Raw genomic sequence first — 19,111 nt, 5'->3', positions numbered from 1 at the left:
AATGTGTGTATATATACAAACTACCCCCCCGTCTAAGTTTACACTTGAGTTTTACCGTCTATATTTTATTCTATATCTCTCTGTGTACATTTGCACTTATATTGCTTACCTTGTGTGTTAAGGAATTTGCAATTACTACTGTTTTACTGTAGTACTTTTGTTTTTTTTACTACTGGCTGCAGGTACAAGAATACATTTCACTGTGCATTGTACTATGTATAACTGTCTATCTATCTATCTATCTATCTATCTATCTTACTAAACTGGTGCAATATATATACATAGTACTGTGCAAACAGTGTCCAGGACTGTTATATTAGAATGCATTTAACTAGTGTGCACTCCAAATGTAAGCTGACATGAGAGAGTGTGGTTAGGTGGAGGATGGAGAGGTGGTGGTGGTGGTGGTGGGGGGGGGACCGTGTGCTGGAGAAGAGGGGAGGGCCAGCTGAGCGCTGATGCTGCGACGTCACAGAGCGCTGAGTGACTGGGCTCCGGGCTCCAGGCTCAATCTGTGGCCAGCACCAGCAGCAGCAGCAGCAGCAGCAGCGGCGGCAGCAGAGCTGGTGGGGAGGAGAGCTACATCTGATCCACTTCTTCATTCCCCCACCCCTTTGTGGCTTCTTCACTGGGGCAGGGTGAAACAAAAGACGGGACGACTGCATGATTCCGGGCGCCAGCTCTCCTCCACCTCGACTGTGAGCCGGGCTAGCTTTGATGCTCACTTCAGCCTGCTAGCCTTTGTGGCAGGGCTGCCCATGCATCCAAGGAGCCCCTAGGCTACCCCGGGCTGGGAGAATCCTCGGCTTTCCTTTATTTCTTTTCTTTTCTTTTTTTTTTTTTTTTCCTCCTTCTCCTTGACAGTCTGCAAAATTGATCCTCGGAGCGGGCGCAGCAGCAGCAGCAGCAGCAGCAGCAGCCCTGTCAGCTCCGTTGCGCACCCAGAAAGCGGATTCCGAGCGAGGAGCATCATAACCATCATCATCATCATCATCGTCGTCGCCGCCTGGACTCGGTTACACGTCGTCGCTCTGTCTGCACCTTCAAGCCTGACAGGACCCAGAGGCGATTGATGACTAATATTCTTTAAAAGAAGAAGAAAAAAAATAATAAAGATTTAGGCTACGATGTTGCGCACCACGGCCGGCATGCTGGCAGCGGGCTTGCTTTTCGTGGGATTCTTGCACAGTTTGGAAGTAATCGCTCCGGCGAGGGCTGTCGATGGTAAGCAGAGCCGACTGGGAGTCTTGAGTGAAAGGAATAACTGTAGCCCCCCTTTAAGTGTGTGCATGCCGATTATCGCAGGGGGGGGGGGGGGGGGGGGGGGGGTGGGGTTTGTGTAGTTTTGTGTCTGCATGCAGCAAAGAGCGGACTGTCTGTGTTCTGGAGGAATGGTCTGCTGGGTTGAGTAGTGAAGCAACGTGGAGGGGAGGCAATTAAAGCGCTCTTTTGTTTCTGTCTCTGTCCGTGTAACATGTGAATATGCAATGTCACAGCGCACCGATTGCACATTTTCTCCCCCCTCTAACCCCTCCATCCCCCCCTGGATACATTGGCTCTCATGCATTTGCACTGACGTCCAGCCACGGTGCTGTAACACAGAGGCCCCAATACCTGCTTTAACCACATGTTGACATGTCAATACATCCATTTAGAAATGGAAGCAGCTGCCACATGCATTAGATTCAGGGGGAATAGGAGCAAAGCCACTGGGATGCCTAAAAAAAAAAAAAAAGGGAAAAGAACCAAGAAAGCCTGCAGCTGTTATGTATCTGATGTGTCTACAGTCAGTTCACGTTCAACTGTTTTTACAGAGTGGGCTGATGTGATGACAGCAGCCGAACCCCCACCCCCCCTCATCAAAACACAATACTTTTATTATCGTGCGTGCGTTTTGTTCTGCACAAACACCTTTTGCTGCTCAGGTTTTGGAGCAATGCGCCCGACCATGAGCTCAGATGTGCTGCCATCCATCAACAGGCATGTGCGACACCGCTGTACCAGCTCCAGCCTCCCCCCCCCACCCCCCCCCCACCCCAAACCCCTTCTCTTCCCCTCCCTCCCGAATGCCAACAGTCACATTTGTGTTGTGCGTGCACGGAGTTCAAACAAAACCGCTCCCCCTGCGACCTTGTGAACGCACACCTTCACAAACTGGAACAACTTCTGGAAACTATTAAGCTTCGCAGTCCACGTTCCTGCGTTCGGTTAGAACAGGGGGAAAAAAAGAAAAGAAAGGGCGCTATCAAAGAGGAGTTGATGAAATTCTTTGCAGGTGAAGAACGCAGTGATTATTTTGGCAAAGAATTACTGAGAATTACGTCTGACACGTGAATACCGGAGGAGTTTTACTGTAGGAGCACTGGTTGCTGCAGAGCTAATCAGGGCTCTGAATGTGGCGTTTCATCACATTCTGTAGGACTTTAAACGGCACGACTGATTTAAACCGCAAGCTGCGTTTTGTGAGGTTCATCATCCAGCCATAAATGCCCCCCCACCCCACCCCCTTCACCCACCCACCCACCCCCGTTTTGAAGTCATCTCATTTCTCCTGCTGAAATCCAGCGTTGTGAGGTTCTTAGGGAGCGAAATCCGCACAAATTACCACTTTGAAGGTGGACCGGGGATAGCCTGCAATCACCTGCAGCTTCTCCCTCCTCGTCGGCAGCTCGCGGATCGTTCCTTTAAACAAACTGCCTCCACGCACGGTTGTTGTTTTAGTGAAATCTTCCTCCCTCTCAGTCGTATTGTCTTGATTTGATGAGTCAGCCTTGTGCAGCAGAACAGAGGACATCGCCAAACCTTAGCTTTACTTGACAACCCACTGGGATGTGGAGGCTGCTGTGCACGACAAATCAACCGAGACCATGTTTACCCCTGACATTTACCTAATAGACTCAATTATTATATACAGTACACAAACAAGTAAATTAGCCAATTATCAGTTTAGTATCTTAATAACAGCTCACTTTAGCCGGCACGTCACTTGCTTCGCAGAAAGTTACACCGCATTGATCCCCTTCGAGCACAGCAAAATAGATCTTAACCTCTTTTGCTTTTAAAGGCCATTTGAGCCCCACCTGCTACCCTTGCCTTCAATTTCTTTGTCCTCTAAAGATTTTCTCTCTCTGCGCTGTAGCCAGTGTAAAGGCCTTGGGGTGCCAGCAAACCCTAAGTATAACTGGGTCTAAACTGCCCTTTGTTTCCCGGATGAAACGTCTATGAACAGTGTCAGCTTGTTCAGAGAGCGCTGCTAATTGGCGGCCCATTTGGAAAAGGCCCTAATGAAAGAATTCACATGGTTTCACGTAATGTCACTGCAAAAAAAAAAAAAAAAAAAAAAACGAGCGCTGGCCCTTTGCAAATGGACAGAGCTGTCCGCCGAAGGCTTTTAAAGGAAAGAAATACCGTACCACGTTTGAGTCTGTCATTACGTATTTTGCCGTCTTCCTGTCTTGAATGTTGAACCTCTATTTAAAGCAGCGCAAGCTCCTTCCTTCCTTCGCGATTATCTCACAGTGCAGTGAGCCCTGTTCCTCCTGGCACTTTTTCCCCCTGTGGACTACTCTGCTGCAGCATTTTGGTGGAGGCCTCAGAGCGGGCACAGCATTTGGCTGTTAGTGGGTGATACTGCCATCAAGATGACATCCGCAGGGCCAAAAGGTTACCACTTAACTGTTTACTGACAACCGAGAGCTTTAAGGAGAACAGCACATTAGTGAGATCCTTGTCGCTGTTGACGTCGTGTTACAAGTGCAAAAGGTGGACGATGTAAATAACAAATAAAAAGTAAAGCATGATTAAATCTGATACGAATGGCCGGAGGTTAAGATTAGTCCAGTGGCGCCTTAATACCTTATATGACCCACTGTTAACCAGCCGGTACTGCATAACTGAGCAGATTACCCAGAGGAAAAACAACTCAGAGGTTAAGTAAAACTCATTTGCATCATTCCGCTGATGGTTTATGCGGCTGGACTGTATTACTGTAGTCTGTTTTGCTGTAGGGATACGTTTTTATGTGGCGTAAGCTTTAACATGATATAATTCACTATTCAACCGTTGTCAAGACTTACTGTCCTTGAGGTTTAATTTGTATTGTGCGCAGTAAGATTCCACATTTCTCAAAGCACTCAAGAGTTCATTTCCTTTCTCCATTTTTGTTCCATGAAACACAATATTATGTTTTGTACCTTAAACTGAAAGCTTGGCATTGTGGGAAACATGCTTATTTACTTTCTTCGACACCACTCTAACGTCTTTATGTTCAATATGTTAGCTTAGTTTAGCATAAAGACTAGATATACCTAACCTGGAGGTGTCAAAGTTGGCCCACCAGCTCCTCTATGGCTACGATCACACTCGTATGTTTTAGAAAATTGGAAACAATCTCAGGCATCTTTTCAAACATCATTTCTGAAATCACTCCCGATAACTCATGCCCATCTGGCACACGTAGGCACGTAGGGCTCATGATAAAATACAGTTATTAACAGCTAGGTCATCAGCGACTATAATTTGTTAGCACAGGCAGATTCTTTTTCTTTCTGTTTATGTAAAACAGTCACAACAACGGGTTTAGGGGGGTAACAAATCAGCGAGTTGAGTGGTTGTGTGGGAAGCCAGTGTGGCTGTCTGTGTCATCGTCTGCAAAAGTCTATATATCTGCCTGTCTAGACTGAAGTACATTCCTGGAGTTTTCAAACTGAAACTAAGTTAGCAGCGTTCCAAAAGTCACAGTTTTATGGGCCCTAAAATGGTGGAGTGGGATGAAAATGTACCAGTGTGGATGAAGCCTAGGGCAACCAGCAAAATCTGGGAAGTCGCTTCCTTCAGTTATGAAAAGAGGCCTATGAAACAGTAGCAGAACTGTAAAAAGCAAACCTTGGTTGTTGCGATAAGTATTTTGTACAAACAAACAATAAACATTCAATGGGCATACGATGTGGGACATATTTTGCCAGTCTTTAAGCTAGGCAAAGCTAGCATTCCCATGGGGCTCATAGGCTTGCATGTTGAAAGACAAGAGTGCGATTGGTTTCTCTTCTGAATTTTTTAGCAATAACGCAAAAAAAACAACCCCACAGATAAAGTCTTTTAAAGGTTGCCATCTATCTCGCCACACGGTTCGCAGTACACGTGGGCAAACTTATCAGAACAGCCCTGTGACCCACTTTCGGCTTGTGACACACTGACTGAGATGCACTATCTAGATGGAGCTATTTAGGGATGGGAGATAGCTTGGAGGTGCTCAGAAAGAAAAAGAGCAAAAAAAAAAAACCTCCTTCTTTATGTTCATGGTACATTTGCCAGGAACCTTTTAACACTGTTAACATTATAGAAAGGATGGAAAAAGCTCCCTAATGAATTCTGTCAGCAACCATTGACTTGTAGTGCAGACCTAACGTATTGCCCGCACAGTGTGTCAGCAGCTATTATCTCTATTGACAATGACCAACGGTTTAAAAGTGATTTTTTAACATAATGGGCACATTAACGGAGAGCAGAAACGAGTCATTTAAATACTGAACAGTTCGAAAAAGAACGTGAAAGAATGAGGAGACAATTGAGCTTGAAGATGCTTCATGAGAAAGAATAGTTTGCGGGCGGTAGCAGCGAGTTGCAGACAGCTCACTGCCGCTATAGTTTATAGTGTTCCATAATTATAATCTTGGCATGCAGTTGTTTTTGTTTTTACACATCTGCCGACATTAGCATTTGAAGTGGAGTTCCTGGCCGCACGGCCAGTATGTGATTCACTGTCTTTCGGAGCTCCGTTCTGCTCCTCACCGTCTCCTGAGGGAAATATCTGCCTCATTAGCCACTAAATGCTCTGTTGAGTTCAGTAAGTAGGTGCTAACTTTGTCTATCCTCAGTTTGGTGCTGGGCAGGTAGCGAAGAGTAGGTTTATTTCTTTTTTAAAAAAAAACACCAACATGAGAACCGTCAGAGTGACCCAGATGATTAAAGTTGAAGAACCAAAACAATGAGCTGAAAGACACAGTCTGGCTCTAGTTCAGTGACGGTTCATGTCAAAAGGGGATGTTTCTCATGTTCAAATGATCAATCGTTTTGTTCTATTAGAGTAAAACAATTGACAGCACCATTCAATTTGTAGTCCAAAACCCAGTCCAACCACAATGATTTCAATACTGCACCACACTTCAGTTTATGTGTGATTTAAAACCTTTCCTTGTCTTTTGTACGCTAGTACAGTAGTAACCAGCATTATCTGTCTGCAGAAGATCTCTTGATGAATTCGTAGGTAAAGGTTGTGTTATGGAACTGCATGTGTCGAAAATGGAGAGAGTGTGTTTGTCCTAAGAAACCTAACACACATCAACTCTTTGCATGAAGCAAGACACCAAATGCAGTCAGCAACCATTCAGCCGCTCAGTTCTCATGATCATGCCACATTTGGACAATGCCGCTAAACATCATGCATTGTCTGAACGTCTCTTTACTACTCGAACGTAACCCTGAAGTGACAGATAGCTCCAGTTCAGCCTTTCATGTGGAAGCCCGGCAGTGTCGGGGTCAGGTCAAGTGACTTGTGTTGACCCTTTTGTAGCAACAGCAAACACAGGCTTAACTCACTCCTCTGTGTCTGTCTGAAAGGACTGTTTCTGTTTCTGATGATTCATGTATTGAGCTGTGAACCGGATTTGCCGGGTTGCAGGATCCTTTGCAAGTTACGTAATGCAGGATGGCGACCATGGTATAATTTGTCACCTCATGCGATACAGTCAGTTACCATGAGCGTATTTATTAGCTAGATATATTCTATTATATGCCAGCTGATTTGCAGTTGCTCCGACAGATAGTAATGTTGTCCATTTGCGGCATCAGACAACAAACAAATATATTAATTCACATCATTGAAGGTTCTCCATGTGAATTTGTTTTCCAGAGTGACAGATCATACTCACACCTATTGTGAATTCATTCCCCAGACAAAACAAACCCCTCATTCTTCTCTACAGTGCTTCCTGATAAAGCCCAGTGCACATCTGGCCTTCACAATTGGACACCAATAACAGTTCCTACCGCGCCACCCGGGTGAACTTTTTTTTTCAGGCTTTGACGCATACAAAAAAATACATCTGTGCAGTAGCCATCAGTACCAAGGTCGCTATTGGTGCAGCAGTGATTTAGATTTATTTCCAAACTTCTAATCCAAAGTAGCCCGCCCTAACCTTTACATAAGCCCAATTGTAACGCTAATCCGAAGCAGGCGTTCACCCTTCGCTCTGCGGCAGAAATCTCCTCACATGACCTTTTCATGACATATTTTTTTATGCTGGACGTTTTTAAGGTGATGCCGCATCCAGTACATTTCCATGAATATGACGGAAAATCCTCCGTCAGCTGATATTCACATTTAGTTGGAAAGATTTCCCACACTCGGGTGTCTGTGTGGAGGCAGTGTGGTCTCTCTGATTATGTGTATTATGTGATTCTGGGAGGAGAATGGGTGGCTGTTTGCGCCACTATTATTAATATACTATTACACCACAACTAAATGGAACATGTTTCGTAAATGGGCTCGAACATCTTTCCTTACCAACAAGAAGTACTATGAACTTAGGGAGGGTTTGTTTGCGTGTTGAATTGGCTGAAATGGGTGGACTAGTATGTCTTAATCTAAGATAAGATGATAATGATTGCTTAGCGTTGTCTCCTTGAAAGGTAACAACTCCCAATCTAATCCCATTCCTAATAATGTGAACTGGGTGCATCTCGTTGGTTGGTTGGACGTTCATTCAACTTGCAAACCTTCTACAAACCGGTTTGCTTTTCCACTCGCTCGAGTAGCTATTTTTTTTCTCTTGTAGAACCCTCAAGTTTATTCTGAGCTTCTTCTAAGTACCACAAGCAGATAGTTTGTTTCCTCTACGCACCACTGCCGCCTCAATTTCACCTACATGCTTAATATCTGACTGAGAAGTCGGCTCAAGATTAGGCAGCCATTTCTGAACTGGCCCTTAAAAAGCTGCGAGAGACTGCCTAGTCGTTTTGCCCTGCTTCCATTCTTTACGCTAAGCTAAGCAAACAGACGTATAGAAAATGACAGTGGTAGCAATCTGGACGTCAAACTCCCGGCATTGCTTTCATCGAAAGTTTGTAAAGTGGTATTTATGCGAGATCAGTGATGAGGATTCACTTGTGACTTGTCAGTTGTCTTGCTCTGCGTTTCATCACCACAACAGTACGCCACTTTTGCATGCCATATCGTGTAGTTAGCAGTTTAAGGTGCCGAGTTTTCTTCAGCCAACGTTGAAGAACATTCTAGAGAATCTAGTCCTGTTACATGGAGCTCATGCGTCACCCTGAGACTTGAAATTTGTTCTGGTCTTATGAAAAGGCACCAAAGAATTTCATATAATCTTCTTTAATATGTTTCCCTCGGCAGCATACTAAGCAGGCTTAATTGTCATCCCCCCACCACCACCACCACCACCCCCACCACCCCTCTCTGCTGTGGCGTACAGTGTGCGCTCTGATGGTGGTACAGCAAAGGGATTTGTCTAAACTGACTAGGTTGATGATGGTGGATCACACCTCGTGGTTTGTCTCCTTCGTCCCCACTCAGCTGCTGAATTGGATATAATCCCTATGTGGATTAAATCGAGCTCTTAACACTGAGTTTAGAACAAATAGCAGTCGTGGTTGATTACCACGATGGGGTTGAAATCTCAGCCAGACATCCGAGTAGCTCTCCATTAAGGTCACATTTGATTACCCCGCTTCACCTAATGGGTCCTGCTTTGCGATACAACATGAGCTTGTAGAGTTTTTGCTCGGTTCCCAGTCGTCGGCAGGGCCGTATTGTCCTGCATTACGTTATACTTGGCAGGTATCCTCAGACATGAGCGCACACAGCTGATGTTTATTCCCCTCAGCCCAGAGTACAAGCATAACACACACTTACATAGACTTAAACACAGACTGTGATAGGAACACACATCATCCCTGAGGGTGCACTCAACAACTTCCACAAACTTTTACTCGTCTTGTTCGTTTAAAAAATAAAATAATAATAAAATGTTGCAGACTTAATGTATTTTTTTAAACGTGTTAATCCGTATTTAATTTCTGTCAGAATTTTTGTTCTGATGTATCTCTGTTTGGCCACCACTGACTAGACGTATGCAGCAGCAGTGGCAGCGGCAGCTCTAAAGCCTGCTGGAGAGTTTCATTTAAGAGGCACAGCTGGGGCCTCTTCTTCTCTGTTTTGTAACATGACAGATTGGAAAACTTTTTTGTTCCCTCCCTCTTCCTTCTTCGCATTCTCTTCCATTACAAAACCCTGAAGTGTTTGCGTCCCGGCGATGGATGAAGAGGCGGCAGTACGCAACCAAACCGATATACTCCAACCTTAATTCTGTGGCGCTTATCTAACCCTAACCCTAACCCTGACCCCTGTAGGTCAGCCCGGAGGTTAACACACTGGCCCTTTCTCTTTTATCTCTTCTTCCCTTTTTGCTCTTGTGGCTGTTTGCTGTCTCATTACCGGCCGATGTTGGTTTTCTGTCATCTAAATTTCCAAAGAAAGTTCATCAGGGCAAGGAAATAGCACAAACTCATATTTCACTTGACATGTCGTTCAGGGTTAATCCCCTGCAGCATTTCTGGAGTTCTTATTTAGTAAGATTCTGTAAAGATATTTAGCTATGGCTCAGTGCTAGACTGGCTGCGTTACAGTTTTTTCAGGTCTGTGGCTCCTTCCGAAGATAAAGTGCAAATCAAGGTTTGCCAAGTGGGCGTCAATGTGGAGATTGATTACATACAATTCAAGTTGTTTATCCTGCCCTCACATAAACCTCCCTCTCCTAAATATTTGAAAACATAATGAAGTTTTATCGTGTCTAGCAGCAAGAACTATTTGGGAGAGCAGCGCAACCTTCTGCCTGTGAGAAACCGTGGAAGTGTTTTAGTTCTGAGAGTACACGCTTATCTTCAGTAGACAAAACTCTTTTCCCACAACACATTTCAACATTCTCTCTTGTAAATAACTTAACCATGCATTGACTTCAGCCAGCAAACCCACATGGGGCTTTTTTTGCCGCCTGCCATTATTACGCTCACTAATTTTGCATGAATCAGGACCAGTAACGGAGCGTCTGCAGCCAGAAAGGATCGCCTCTTCAGATCAGAGCAGCTGTAGCCTGAGGACGTTTAGTTTGTTTGCATGTATTAGACGGAAAAACAGCCACTGTCATGAAGAGGCGCTAAATTTATGCAAGCACAGAAATACGTTTTCATGTCTGTGTTGTATTTCTCCTCCTCCTCCTCCTCCTTTTTCTTGTTTCTCTCGCTGACTTAGGTGACAAAACTCAGGGGAAAACCCAGCGCTGTCGTATCTCAGCGCCAGGTAGATTCCAGCGTTCTGAAATGAGACTTGTGCACAGATATATGAAATGGCCATATTAAACCGGTTTCTGGTTGTGTTGTTATGACATATGGAATAAAATTAATATCTCAGCTGCTCAACGGACTCTATAATGTGTTACTACTGACTTGGGTGACCCTCTTGACTCTTACTCCTGTGCTACCAACAATAATATTTGTGGCTTTGGAAGAAATGTCTCGAATTCTCCTGGGTTGGTTGGTACAAACATTCATTTGCCCTAATTTCGTAAAATTTTTCTCTTGCATCATCTTCTGTTAAAAAAATAAAAAGTTTGTCTGTCCGATACTATTGACGGTCCCGCTGGCTGACTCAACTATACCTTCTGCGGTTTGGTGTGAGTGAGGTAATATAACTGTATGTCACACAACAGTAGGAAGGTGCTGGTGTTTGCATGAACTTCCTGTGCAGGCGTGGGTTTTCTCCGGGTAAGCCGGCTTCCTCCCGCAGTAAAGTGTTTGTTTTAGGTGAATTGGTGTTTATAGTTCACCGTAGGTTTGCATGTGAGTGTGACTGTCTCTCTGTAACAGCCCTGAGATGACACTTGTCCATGGTGTAACTCGCCTCTTGCTCAATGAAAGCTCGGATTGGTAAATATCAGGTAAATGTTTGCACGCTAAACAGAGATGATGGTCATTGTAAATGCACATCATGTTCTGCTGGGAAACTTTTGGACCTGACATTCGTTCGTGTGGATGTTGCTTACACATGTAGCAAACCACCTAGACCAGACCAGACACCCCCACCCCATAGCAATGACAATACTTTGCAATCCCAAACTGATCAAGTACCTTCCCCTCAACCCGTAGGCCCCAAAGGCCCCCAGCATCCTGTTGCCAGACACCACAGGACACCCTCAGAAGGCCCATGTCCATTCTCTGATGAGTCACAACTGTTTTGGAGGCACAAGGGAGACCTACACAATATTAGGAAGGTGGTCATAATGTTATGCCTGATCTGTGTATCTGTTTAGCGTGATCACTAAAGCAGATGTTCAGTAAATTCTGTTTTAGCCTGGTTGTTGATTCGTTATACTGATTCGTGATACAGTGGGGTAGTTCAGGTCTCCCTGAGTTACAGAACAGCACCCCTGGAGCTATAAATTGTCCCCCTCATGGACATTTGTACTGTGGCTGTCCAGCTGAAGGAAGGTCTCCCTGTGGGAAACCTTACACAGCACTGAAACTTCTCAGTCCCCCTCTTAGCGCCACCGCAGAGACAGTCCTTTAAGTCCGCCTTCCCCTCAACCGCTGTTGAGTGGTTTGCGATGAGGCACTAGTCAAAGTGTCTGCTGGAGCTTTGTAGTTCCCTGGTTGATCTCAGAGGGCAGGCCTCCAACTTATTTATAGCTGTGCAGTGGGTGTCGGAGGAAATGGTGCTGTGGCTGGGGGGGGGCGAGGTTCGTGTTTGTCTTAAGAGAGGACTCTTCCTCCCAACCAGACTGAGATCATCTTGGGAGGACTAGCAGACAGCGGCGGGGGCAGAGGGCAGCGGATTTGTATAGTCCGGCCCAAATGGCGATGACCCAAAGCGCTTTCATGCAGCCTCCACTTCGGTAAACACACAGGCAGCTCATTGATAGCATGTGTGACATTCCTCATCCCATCTCAGTCTCCCAGCTCAGTCTGTTCTCAGACCTTCAGGCCTGTCCCAAGCTGTAAGAGCCCTACCTCCTATGCGTTGTAGCTCACTACCCACTCTCCATTTGCTCTCACTGCCGCGGGCCGTGTCATCCCGTGTCCTACCCACCTTCTTTCTTTTAAGTGTCAAGGAAAGGTTTTACTCGAACACAGCTATCGTTGTTCATCTCTAAACCTTGACATAGCACTTTTAAACGGATAAACCCAGAACGCGTCGACCATTGATTGCTGTCGCATCTAAATTGGGTGTTAACATCTGCCTCCAGAGACCAGACCACACGTTTTGTTTTTTTTGCCATTTTTGTGCCATGCAAATATGCCTGCATATTACTTCCTTACTGCGATATGTTTATTTTAGGAAAGCCAAAACCAAAATCAGCATTCAAGGCTCAAGCGGATCCTTAACTTTGCACAGTCACTGTTGGCACGCAAGTCTGCAGGCATCCAGTTCTCAGAATATTACATCAATGATCAATGATTCACTATTGATCAGTGTTGACTGTATTTATGAAAAGAAACTACAAAATATCATCTGTCTTTTTGCCATGGTATCCAAAAGAGGAAAGCATTTTTAGACGTCTAGTTTTAATTGGATGACCTAACCTACTCTAACCACCTCCACCTTTCCCGGCGAGGCTCTGTCTTTAGCTGGCTAACTTCTTGACCTGCTTCCTTCTGCTTCGTCTGATCGGTTTCTGTCAGCAGCAGCTCATGGCTGAGTCAGAGGTGGGTGTGAGCTCCACCCGGAGCCATGATTGGAAGATTGGAAGTGGAGTTAACAGCCATTTCGAGCTGGAGCATGTCGGCATCTAAATAAACAATAGACAATAGACAGACGCGACACCGCTAGTTCAACTGCCGTGGCTGGCGTTGATGCCTTCGAATGAACAAACAAACATGCACTCGCGCACCAAAGCACGGGGATGAGAAGCGAAGAGGAAACGCTTTAACACGAGCCTGGTTGCGTTTCATGAATAATTCAAAACCTTGTGACTTCTGAGAGAGAAAAAGACGGCCCTCTACATCCACACACACACACACAGATCACAGCGGTACAGAGAGGAAGATAAGTGGGGAGTGTGTGAATGTGTGCAGCTATGTCAGGTTGAATTTATGGTATTTAGGTTGAGCCCCTTTTCTAGATTCCTTTCGCTGCTGGAGTCGGAGGCTAGCGTTACATGTAAATACTGTTTATCCTGCTTCATCCCATCATCCACCCCTGTCCTACTTCCCCCTCCCCTGTTCGTTATGATGTACGCGAAGAACTTGGAGAATTTTGTTCTGACCACAAGTAGCTGACTTAAAAAAAATCTGTGTTTTCACAATGGAGATGTTAACAATTGTTTTTAGCCCATAAAATAACTAAATATGTAAATGACCGGTTGTGCCAGAGCGCTGAGGTGGGTGGAATGATTCCAGTCTGCTGATAGTCAACATAATTCAACATGATGACAGAATGAAATGAAGGGAAAGTGTGTTTAAGATTTATTTATTTTTTTAATACCTGACAAAGTGCTGAGAGAAACACGAGCTCAGGGGGATACAGAAACATCAGCTCAGTCGCAGGCTGAAGATCAATATACAAGCTACCCATGAGTAAATTCAGATTATTCTTTGGACTGTTGCTTTCTTTTAAATTAAAGCTGATTCTGATTCTGATGTCAAAACTACTTTTTCATTTCAGGCTTTTTTCCAAAGAATCTTTTTTGAACAGTTTATTCAAAGCAGCACTTGAAACGGTTTTCCTGCAATAAGCTAATGATTTAGCACCACCCTGTTGTGAAACCAGTCCAGATCAGGCAATCATCAGGTCTGTTGAGTATTAAGAGATGTGACGTTCACGAACGAATCGAATCTGTTGACAGGCTGTTTAAAGCGAGTCGCAGTTGCTGCATTTAACTCAGATGCACACAGAAGCTTCTCCTTTGCTTTGAGGCGGCGTTGGTGACGGAGATGGTATAGTGGGGAGCATAGCAGTGGACTTGGGCTTGGCGATAAATAAAGCCTCAGTCTATCTAGAATCTATAATTAATATGTAAATAGACTCAGATATCCCACAAAAAGAATATTTATTGGTGGGATGTCTAAGTTTGAACAAGTTTGAATTATTCTGATCCAAATGGCGTATTTCCAGGATAAAATGAGTTATCCCGGGCTGGCATCTTAAAAATAAATATCAAAATGAGCCAGTCTTTTGAATGACTCTTCTTTGAACGGATCCACAAGATCCGACTCCCTTTCAAGAACCACAAATCCCATTTGCCTCTTTCAACTGTGTCGTAAATTACAAACTTACGTATGTCGATTCAACATATAATTCTACTGGTCAAGAAAGTTGTCATAAAGATAGCATAGCAATATTTAGTTTTGTCGGAAACCACACGTCATATGCGTCATCTGAGCACTGCAGAGTTGAATTTGTTTCCAAGAAAATGGTTCTTATTGGTTGTAGGACCATCTAGTTGCATTCAATGTTTATTTTTTCTTCTTCTATGTATTGTTTGAAACGCGCCCTGTAATAAAATCCAAATGAAGTGATACCCGACTCATATTCTGAAAAGAATCGAGTCTGGCTGTGTGCAGTCTGTGTGTTTGTATTCATTAATCCCTGTTTTTCTTATGTTTCATTGGCAGATAAACACCTGCTGATTGAAACACGACTACAAGGCTTAGGTCAGTGCTTACATTTTCCACATTGAGTTTGTAAAAATCCCAGGCATGCCAAGATTACTTATTTTTAAGCTCTGGTACTCATTTTAGCCATATTAAAATAGCTTAGCATTCTGCAGCCTTTCGTTTGTTATTTCTACGGCGCTGAGTGAGACCAGACACCGTTCAGGGTTAGGTTTAGCCTCCGCCGAATGTTCTAGAGTGACTCAACTTTGTGTTGAGCTAGTTTTGGGTTTAAATATGTGCTGCCATTTGGCTGTGGCTCGAGTGGGCAGTTTTTTTTTTTCCTCGCCCCTGGAACCCGTGGATTGAAGAAGGGGAAATGGATGGTAGGGGGGCAATTCACCAAACGGGATGTTCTTGGTATATCCTCCAGACGTGCTGCATCGCCGTCATGGGCTCATGTCCGCTGACCTGGATATTTATGTGCAGCATCTTTATGCAAAGCTATTCCCAGCCGGCGTTAATGTGTGTTTTTTTTGTTTTTTTTTCTGTTCGCTATTTCCTTCATCAAGTTGCAACTTTCCAGAAGCCAATTAGGGTCACTATTGATGGCGAACACAGCAGATACAGCTAATGAGACCTCAGGAACAAAAGATCACTGACACAAAAGGAGCCGTTTCTCTTTCGAAAATCTATTCATTTACCGCTTGTTGCTTTTCTCCGTCTCCTTTCAGCCCCAAGGAGCTGCAGTCCGAAGCAGTTTGTGTGCAAAGATGGGGTGACGTGCATCTCCAAGGGCTGGCGCTGCGATCGGGAGAAGGACTGCCCAGATGGCTCAGACGAAGAGCCGGATGTTTGTAAGTCTAAGACTTTAAACAGTCCTTGCTGTTGTTGTTGTTGTTGTTTTTGATGAATGAACTTCAGATCATTGGAGTCCATGGAGCAGCATCCATTTAAAGTATGTGCGTCATTACATATAAAGCACAACTAGTCCAGTGAGTCTAGAAACTGTTTTTCAATCTAGGTAGATAGTCCAGATATGTAAAACAGCATATTTTTTTTGCCAGATAAAGTCTGTGAATTCTGTGGAATAAAAGTTCTTTCTGCTTATCTACTTTGATACGAATAAAGGGTGTGTTTGAGGCAGGTTAAGGCGGAAAGCTCTTTCTCTAAATCCTTATAAAACTCACTGTTATTCAAACTTAATTCAGTAAACTTGTATTTCATCATTTGGCTGGTAATCCTTTATTTACCTTAACTGCTACAAGAAATGTGTCAGGCCTTTATTTCTAAATTCTTTTGTGTGATAATAATATAAAAATAATTTTAAATATTTTCTAGATTTTTCTTTATTAGTAAGCTTCATTTGTATTAAGCTGTAAAGCAAGCTCATTCATTTCTGTGTTCCTTTCAAATTAAAAGCCCAGTAGCATTTCAGAGGCCAGGAACCCTTCATGTCTTACCACTGCTTTTATTTTGAAACTTTTCCAGACATACCTCATGCAACAACAGCAGTAAGGAATTGATAGGCGCCAAAGCACACATGCACACACACTGATCAGGCATAACATTATGACCACCTTCCAGATATTGTGCAGGTCTCCCTTGCACCTCCAAAACAGTTGTGATTCATACTGAGAATAGACATGGGCCTTCTGAGGGTGTCCTGTGGTGTCTGGCAACAGGAATGTTGTTGGTGGGGGGGCCTTTGAGGGGAGGGGCCTCTGTGGATCATCCCACAGATACTTGATCAGTTTGGGATGTAGTGAATTTGGAGGCCAGGTCAACACCTTGTGCTGTTCTTCATGTTTTTTGAATAGTTCCTGAACTGTTTTTGGGTGTGCTGCTGGTGATGGCTGCTGCCATCATTGCTATGGGGTGGGGGTGCCTGGTCTGGTCTAGGTGGGTGCTACATGTCTTAGTGACATCCACACGAATGAATGCCAGGTCCAAAAGTTTCCCAGCAGAACACTGAATTGTCACAAGATGGTCGATGGCATTTACTTCTCCCGTCAATGGTCATAATGTTGTGGCTGATCGGTGTGTACACCCACAATAATATCAATAAGTGATGAAAATAGCATGATTATATTGTTTAATTAATTAAATTACAGCAGGAGAAATGTGCGTTATGCTCAGCTTGAACAGTTTATTTTCTCAGACCTGATATTATCTGAGACACGGCTTTTATTTGAGGAGATACGGTATATATCATCTTGAACTTATCTGTGCAGCCCACATTATGCACTTGAAATTATGTACACAATCTAAGGTGTGACCCACTTCAGAAAAACCGAATCCCCGCACAGTGGTAGATTGTGATCCCTTCAAGCGCATTTCTAAAAGCAGTCGGCAGCTAACGGACTGAGATTTGAAGGGCTATTAGATGTATTTGGCCAACCGCAGCCACACGAGAGAAAACAATGGGATGTTCTATCAGCCGGCGAGAGAGGTCGTTCTTCCATTAAGCAGCCCTGTCATGCCCAATTAGGGGATTTACTATGTTTGTCTTTCTCTGGTAGCTGTGATTTCCTGTTGCATTCAGGGCCACAGAGGATGCAGTCATGACACAACACCAAACAGAAAGTACTAGAAGAAAAAAAAAAGACAGCGGTGGTTTCAAAGTCTTGATTAGAGTTGCGATGCTTTGAGGCTGACTCCCTCGGGGAGACGATGAAAGCAGCACTGTCCTTTTGGTCAGCTCCTACGACTAAAATGCCCTTAGTTTTCTAAGAGGACACAGAGCTCTGGATGGGTGGGGGTGTTTTTGGAGGGGTTGACATGAGAGAAGAGCGAGAGAGAGAGAGCTCGGGTAGAGAGCTGTAGCTGCAGTCTAGACGCAGGAGGCTGTATGAGAGTGGGGTCTGGAAGTCATTAAAGACTCGCCCAGAGCAATGGAGAAACCTGCTGTTTTTCACAACCTGTACCCCCTCCTTCCCATCTGTGGGCCAGCCTCTTCTATCTGGGGCAGGAGCAACAGTCACTCCATGCCCTGTCTCATGCTACTCCCTCTAGCTTTTGCCAAACTTTCAAAAACAACAGCTACAGGACTCACTCTGTAGGCAGACCTGGATTTCGCATCAGGTCGGAAAACACAACAGGTGACTCAGAGAGACAAAAGAAATGCCAATCCTTATCGTAGCTTTCCTAGAACTGTCTCTGCGGAATACGACCATAGACATTATAAAGATGGACAGCAGAACAGCTCCTATAAAGTGAAGTCAAAGCAAGTAGAGCTCCCCCTGGTGGCTGGCTGCAGTATAGCTCATAAGCTCCGCCTCCTTCACGTTAGTGGATGAGACTTGGGCCAAACTAAAACGCTAAAGTACACGACAAATATTTTTTTCAAAGATTATTTGGCGCTATAGAAACAGGATGTAATATCATGAGGACTACCAGTTGCCATGCCAACAGCTCCCTGAAGCGGTCCCGTGGGAGAGTTGGGAAACAATTAAATAAATGAATAAGTACAGCGTATAATCCAGCAATTCTTTGTAAATAGTGGAGGTAGAGCAGAGCATACTATTAACTGAGTGAGTCTAGTGGAAGTGTGGGTGGGTCATCGATAATGTGGCTCCGCGTGGAGAAAGTGGGGACGCATTGTCCATATTTATTAGGGATGCACTGAATATTCCACACCGAAAAATTTGCTCAAAACTGCATTTTCGGTTTTCGGCCGAAAGACTTTTATCACCGAAACAACGCGGCCGAAACAGGATGTTGTGATGACGCAAGCAACAACCGCAGCCAGCACGGGCTGCAGTGTGGACGTATTTCAATATATAAAGTATTATATAAATATTATATAAAGACCCACTGATAGCGATTTGCAAAACGTGTTATACTGAAATTTCAAGAGGCGTGCATCTGCAAAGAATTTCTCCATGTGGGGTTTTATTTATCACCTGAAATCCAAACATCCAAGCAAGGAAGTTTCCCAGTGATGGTGCCAGGGCCCGATACGTGGATTGCGATCGACCGGTAGATCACGAAGGCAGTGCGGGTAGATCGCGTGCCATTGGAAAAAAAAATGTTTTAAATGTTAGTCTAATCATTTATCTGCTCTACTTCCAAAACAAACAGCAAGACAGACATCTTTTTTTTTTTTTTTTCCACTTTTCATTGCGACATGCCCGTTCAGCGGCACACATCCACAGCCATGCAACGACTTCAATTAAGACTACCGTCTTTCTTAAAGGGACAGTGCTATTTTTCTAAAGGTGCAGTGCACCAATTTTTCTTAATAAAAATAAAAACAAATATGCTCAGTCTAACCGCACAGTGGATCGATGCTGATTTCCAGCTGCAAAAGCTTCTGCTCCATTATTATTTAATGTACACATGAGTGGGGTCAAGTTAAACATTTTATTTTTTATTTTATTTTATATTGTGCATTGTTGGAATGTGCTAAATAAATATTTTCATAATTTTGTAACGGATTTATTCT

At 44.2% G+C, this 19,111-nt stretch overlaps 1 protein-coding gene across 1 annotated transcript in view; it reads left to right on the top strand.

Moving 5' to 3' along the window:
• The first annotated feature begins 557 nt into the window (after positions 1-557).
• Positions 558-19,111, top strand: part of LOC311486712 (low-density lipoprotein receptor-related protein 1-like) — a 105,113-nt gene continuing 86,559 nt past the window's right edge. Inside the window, 3 exon segments of the mRNA XM_084542674.1 lie at positions 558-1,224; positions 14,686-14,724; positions 15,399-15,521. Of these exon segments, the coding sequence (XP_084398800.1) occupies positions 1,128-1,224; positions 14,686-14,724; positions 15,399-15,521 (259 nt within the window). The 5' untranslated portion in view covers positions 558-1,127.

This window comes from Chelon labrosus (assembly GCF_963514085.1).
Source record: "Chelon labrosus genome assembly, chromosome: 4".
Classification (NCBI taxonomy): domain Eukaryota; kingdom Metazoa; phylum Chordata; class Actinopteri; order Mugiliformes; family Mugilidae; genus Chelon; species Chelon labrosus.
The sequence above is the reverse complement of the archived record's forward strand: the minus strand, read 5'-3'. Positions and strand labels throughout refer to the sequence as shown.